Source organism: Crocuta crocuta, unplaced genomic scaffold, assembly GCF_008692635.1.
Source record: "Crocuta crocuta isolate KB4526 unplaced genomic scaffold, BGI_CrCroc_1.0 scaffold20, whole genome shotgun sequence".
Taxonomy (NCBI): domain Eukaryota; kingdom Metazoa; phylum Chordata; class Mammalia; order Carnivora; family Hyaenidae; genus Crocuta; species Crocuta crocuta.
In genome coordinates, this window is record NW_027527932.1 from 5,934,183 (window position 1) to 5,940,433 (window position 6,251).

Here is a 6,251-nt window from a genome sequence, read left to right on the forward strand (position 1 = left end):
ACACAAAAAAAAAAAAAAAAAAAAAAAAAAAGGAAGGAAGGGAGAGAAGGAGGGAGGGAAAGAGAAAGACTGTACACACTTCATTTTGCTACAGGGGGAGTCTGTGGAAACAACAGTTCGGAGACTGTACTGGCCAACGTGATTACCAGCCTAGAAAGCTCTGAGGAGCTAAAGGCCCATATAAAGAGTTGTTCTTATCCTTCCTTCATGTCACCTTTCCTGTCCTGTTACAAAAGTACTGCACAGACTTTCGAATGTGAGAAAAATCTAGTCTTCATACACAGTGTCCAAGTGTACCTTAAACTTACTCGAAAAATTAAACGAGAAAGAGTTCCTGAAACCACCCCCCACCCCCAACTCTTTTTTGGCCCACAAAACAAAATACCCAAAACTCGCCACCAACCTTTGGCCAGAAGGAGAAGGCAAATGTTCTCTCATGAAGGAGCTGAGCCACCGAAGGGTCTCCATCCTCCATGTAGAACCCATCGCGGGTTTCATCCCTGGCGGTGCTCATGGAGGCGTTGCTTTCCTCATCAAAATTCTTCCCTCTGGAAACGGCCCCTGCTGAGAAAGGAGTTAGTGCGCGTTACTCACGACCGCGGGGCCTGACAGGAAAAGAAGTTCAGAGAGGACATGGCGAAAAACTTGGAAACCGCTCGGCTCTATTTTATTGAGTGCCTACTTCATGGCTAGGACAGCATTAGGCACCTTAACGACCGTGCTGTCCCAGCTGCTGACGGCGCTGGGTGCACATGGCGCGCTCGGGGTTTTGTGGACGAGGCAGCAGGCAGGCTTGGGGAGGGGGCGTCACTAATGACCCGACACCGTGCCCGTCCACCTCGGAGGCGGCGGAATGACGGAGACTCGCGAAGGATGCTGGTTATTTTCAGGTTCTGCTTTGACCTTTTACTTGTGCCTTAAAACTAAAATTCAGTCTCATCTGTTTTGAAACAACTGCCAGCGTGTATTCAGGGAGTGGCTCTTGTCCTTCACGTGTCACTGTCCGAGTCAGCGGCATTGGGACTCTGACGCCACCCCTACTCGGGCTCCCCTCCCCCTGACCTCAAAACTGCCACGTGCCCGGGACACTGTTCTGAGGCCCGAAGCTGCTCGAGATACCGCGTCCCCCGGCGGCGCGGCCTCACCTTCCGGCTGGGAAGACTCTTCCGACTTGTCGTCGTCCTCCAGCTTGTCGTCTTCGTCCTCCTCGGAGCCCTTCTCCGAGACAGACTTGGGCCCCGCATCTGCGCCGACGTCCGCCCCCCGCGNTGGGCTCTGGGCAAAGGTTTTGTGCGCGTCCAAGAACGACAGCTCGGGGTCGTTGAGGATGTGATAGTCCGTCCGGCTGACCCCGTGCTTAGCGGCGCCGACAAGCAGGTCCCGGTCATGCCTCCCACACTCCCACCACTCGGGCAGATCCAAACTCGGCTGACACAGCTTCAGCCTCTCTCCCAGCTGAGGGTGATGGAGAACCTGCTCGCGGATCTTCCGCAGCAGCTCGATGCGGTAGAGAGTTCTAGAGGCCCGCTCTTCTGTGATCGGCTCGATCACGGAGGAGAGGTCGGGTGGTTCTGTAACACGAAAACAACTGGATTTGCTTGGGGAAAAACATGAGCACGCATTAAATTGTTCGCTCTCTATTTTCCACGTTATTTGGCCTCTCGCCACAGAACTTCTGTTACAAAAAGAACCTACCATCATCTGGCTTCGTGGGCATTCGACACACTCGCCTACACATGGCCACAAAACAACTGAAGTATTTCTCCAAACTCTCATCAGACTTTTTGTCAAGTCTGGCAAAGGCTCGAAATTGGTTCCAGTCAAACTGCTGTTTCAGGGGATCAAAAATAACTCCGAAAGTGGACACCACCCGGTAAAAGTCAGCCTCTTCTCTTCTCGTCCACCTATGAGCAAGAAGACGTTAGCTTAAACCGTACTTAAGGAAACAGGCTTAAAGGTTATCAATTCTTGGCTTCTCTTCCCCTAAACTTAAGGCATGGGCTTACTCTGGGGGCGACAGACAGACTGCTTTGATGCACTGACTTTCTGTGATCGTTATCTGGGGCGTGATTCTTGCCTCTTGCTGGCCGAGAAGGGCAGAGAAGAGAGGCACCTACCCGGAGCTCAGTAAAACCCTGAAGAAACTCACTTTTGCCGCTTCTCAGATATTATAGCTTCCCTTTCCGCTTCTAGTGCCCTCACTTCCTCCCGAGGCCGCCGTCTCCGCCGGTCGGTCTTCATTAGGGCCTCCTGCCTCATTTGTTGCCGTTTATAGCTGCGCTGATAGGCAGTGATGAGCCGGCGCAGACGGGTGGTCAGGGTCGAAGTGTTGGGCCAGTAAAGTTGGCCTAACTCAGCGTTACTCTCACTGTGCTTGCCTGGGGAAGTGGAAAAAATATTTTTGAAATGTGTAGCTGCAATCTTGCAATACACAGGATTTTCCATCAAAACAAGATGACTCATTAACATTCAAATGACAGTGTGGGAAAGGTCATCTTCGTGCTCTTGTTTTTAAAATATAAATAAAGAACAATATTAGTATGAAATTTATAAACTGCTTCTTTTTAAAAAATTTTTCTTAGTATTTATTTTTGATAGAGCGCGAGAGAGTGAATGCAAGCAGGGGAGGGGGAGAGAGACAGAATCGGAAGCAGGCTCCAGGCTCTGAGCTGTCCAGCATAGAGCCCGACGCGGGGCTCGAACCCACACACTGGGAGATCATGACCTGAGCCGAAGTCAGACACTCAAACGATGGAGCCACCCAGGTGCCCGTAAAACTGCTTCTTTTTTAAGTCCTTGCAGGGGCCAGGAGAGTGGAGGGGGAAGCAAGTTTACTTATCAGTTTTATGTAAAGAAAACATACTTTATGCCATGAACTACTACATGAGGGTGCTTTCCTGTAAGGTACTTAGCATAGCAATCTTGAACATAAGAGATAATCACGTGATCGTTAGCTGATTATTCTACATTAGAGAAAAGGTCCGTTTTCTATAAACTTGCAATATTTCAGATAGCTAGCAAATGCCCTCCATACCCCTGAGAGACAGATTTCTACAGATGCGTCAAAATTTCCACTGACTGGTATGTAGAGATGTATAAACCGTCTTAACCCAAAAAATAGTGATTTCATCAAAGAAATTCAATGTTATGAAAAACAATAAACAAGAATTAAAATGAGTCACAAAAGGGGTGAGTCAGTATGGAAGAAAGGACATTCGTGAAGGAGCAGAAGCGCAGGCATGAACAATGCCTCACGGCACACACCTGCTCTGTGGGCATCGACGCAGCCTTACCTGCGGAGCGCACCTCCATGGATTCCTCCTTATCTTCCGGGGGAGAATTCGCAAATTCCTTGAAAGCAAGGTGAGAAACAGAATCATTTTAATTTGGGGTTTCATTTTGCTTTATCTTTTAAAGAGAAGGCTCTTATCTATAAAGTTTAACAAGTCAAATATGGGCATATAATATTTTGACAGTGCTGTAAAAGACAATATACTTGAGTCCTTACGTCTATTTCATCCTTGAATGGAGTCCTGGTTGGTTTATATTCCGGGTCTTCATCTTCTCTATCAAATTCTCCCCTATGTTAAAATTGTAAAAAAATGTTTAAATCGTACAGATAAGCAAGAGACTGAGGGGGCTCACAAAAGACTGATTGCTGGCCTAACACAACTTTTAATTCTGGATCTGACATCAAAGGCGACGCCATCAGTGTTTAAATCGTGCGGTCCTGGGGGAAGAGGCTGGGGCGGGGGAAGGGTCATCGTTTGGGAAAAATAAGCATGTTTCAGATTATCCAGATAATACACTGTGTTAGAATAATCATTACAATACGTAAACGGACTGAACTGGCACACACCAGGCAAGTTCAAATCAGATGCAACGTAGTGCCTGGCGCGGTGCGAGAGCCGAACGCTGCCGGTGGATGGGACACTGACATCAAGTGTATTAACGTTTTCAAATGTCCTCCTTACCCGTCACCGCCATCTGCTAGCATGTCTGTTCCCCTCTGCTCGGCAGCGATGGCCTTGGCATCGGGCATACCGACGCGTTCCAGGAAGCACAGTGCGGGGTCAGCTCGCATGGAGTTGTACTTCTCGTAGCCTGCGCCAGCCCCGCCGGCCCCAGAGGACATGCACAGAAAGAGCGAGAGGGCTGTCACTGACCACCCCACAGCACTGCCACAGCACACCGAGTTCACCCCTCGGCTGAGGCGATCACTTTCGAACCTCGTCTTAGGAAAGCGTTCCATAGGGCGCTCACAGCGGGGCAGATCTGGGGGGTGGGGGGGGCGAGTTACATCTCCGGGATCTCAGCCAAATGACCACAAACACTAACAGAAAAGCAGGTTCAACACAACTGTGAGATGCCTGGGAAGGTTTTTGACCCCATGTTCCCCCAGATCTAATTTTGCCTGACATTTAAAAGGCTTCGTGACGCTCCTTTACGGGCTCCGCGGGGCACCCCGCGTCCGTGCCGGCCTCCCGTGAGCGGCTGTGGTCCTGCAGGACCGCGCACCGCTGGCCGAAAATCCCCGCCCACGTAAGGCCAGCGAACCTGTCTTATTAGGTTTAGGATGATGCATGTCAGTGAGACGACACTGTTCCCTCTATGGTTTTCAAACTGCAATTTGCTTTTTGACTGCCCGAGTTGACTAGATGGAAAATGGCAGACCCCAACAGTGCGCTGCGGGAAAATGATTTTTAGGCTGAGCTCACAAAACGCGGCTGCAGTACGTAGGCAGAGCAGCACAATTCAATTAGGATGTGTACTACAACACACCGCTCCTAACTGCTGCAGAGCCGCAAGCCAAACTGTAATCATGAAAGGTTTTATAAGCCATCATTCTCCGCTTTAGTCAGGCTGGGCTGCTGAGAATACCTCCGTGACCCCCAGAGAATTGGGATTATAATCAGGAATCGCTCACTGTATATATCATGCCAGTTCTGCATCCCCAGCCTTTCAAAGTTAACAAGGCTGCATCCCACTCAGGGGAGCCGTGAGTTCTCGGCACTGACATTTGTGAAATATTGCTTGGAACAAAGCCCGGGAGGCACTTGTACAGATTAATAGCAGAGGTTAAGCCCACCGTCCACTCTGACTCGGGCTGGCAGGGCCGGGGGAGCCGCGCTCAGAAGCGAAGTTTAGGGAGAGCTATAGGACAACTTGGCCATTATTAAAACAAATATGGTTTGGGTTTTATTTACAGCCAAGAAAGAAATGTTTTCTTCTCAAATACTCAACAAACATACAAAAACAGCATCTGATATTTACAGTTCGTATTAGATTTTTAGTAGAGGAAAATGGAAGAAGCCAAGAGTCCTTTGGAACTATCCTCATTAATATTATGACTTGGGCGAAGAGCACGCGAAGAGCTCCAACGACAAAGCCGCACGGTCGCGATGTGGTCACACGGGGACATCACTTACCGTGTTTGAACACGCCAATCAGGAGGGACTTATCTGCTTCCTGGTCCCACCAGTCTGTGGGGACTTCGGCATGGAAGGGCTCAGGTATCCACACGTCGGCTTCACTGCACAGACAACAGTTTGCAGTGCTCAAAACACACAGAATATTAAAAAAGGAGCCCCAGTAACTGCATACATGATACATGGACTCGCGTGCCCCCGTCCCACGACAGGGATCTGGGCGTCGCGCAAAGGTTTTTAAGAGAAAGGGTGTCAGCCAGTCGCTTTCCGCCACGGCCAGAAATGAAGGTCACCGCACAGCATCCCGCTTTAAAGGTCACCTCAGAACACCAGCAATGCAGGTCACACCTTTGTGCACGTGACGCACGCACGGTGACACGCTTTACCCGATGACCATCACACCCCCCACGCTCGCGGGTGCCCAACAGGAGACGCGCCCCTCACTGGGTCTGGGCGGGGAGGGTGCTTCCCGACCACCCGGATCACCACGGGGAGGAGGTACGGGGCGGCGGGTGCTCGCACTGACCTGGAGTCAGCGCCCTCTAAGATCTTATCTGCCTGGTCTCCTATAACTTCTTGTCGTAGGTAGTACAGCATGCGGACACGCAGCAGGACCCTGGAGAGGAAGACGGAGGGGGAGAAAGTTCTTAACTTGAGGACTGTTTGCCAACAGGGGCTTTGGCAGCTGCTGCTGTTCATCCATCATGCTGCCAAGGCTGATTAGCCACGCTGCACGGCGGGCCTGAAGCGTGACAGATGGTGGCACATAATCACCTCTGTGTGGTGCTTTCTGCTGGCTTCCAACAGGCCTGCCTGGCAACC

General features: G+C 50.5%; 1 protein-coding gene across 1 annotated transcript in view; it reads right to left on the reverse strand.

The window, feature by feature from the left end:
* CHD7 (chromodomain helicase DNA binding protein 7) overlaps window positions 1-6,251 on the reverse strand; it is a 174,955-nt gene that overhangs the window by 11,031 nt on the left and 157,673 nt on the right. Inside the window, 9 exon segments of the mRNA XM_077751816.1 lie at window positions 404-564; window positions 1,146-1,571; window positions 1,696-1,904; window positions 2,150-2,378; window positions 3,294-3,351; window positions 3,509-3,581; window positions 3,975-4,104; window positions 5,430-5,533; window positions 5,956-6,045. Of these exon segments, the coding sequence (XP_077607942.1) occupies window positions 404-564; window positions 1,146-1,571; window positions 1,696-1,904; window positions 2,150-2,378; window positions 3,294-3,351; window positions 3,509-3,581; window positions 3,975-4,104; window positions 5,430-5,533; window positions 5,956-6,045 (1,480 nt within the window).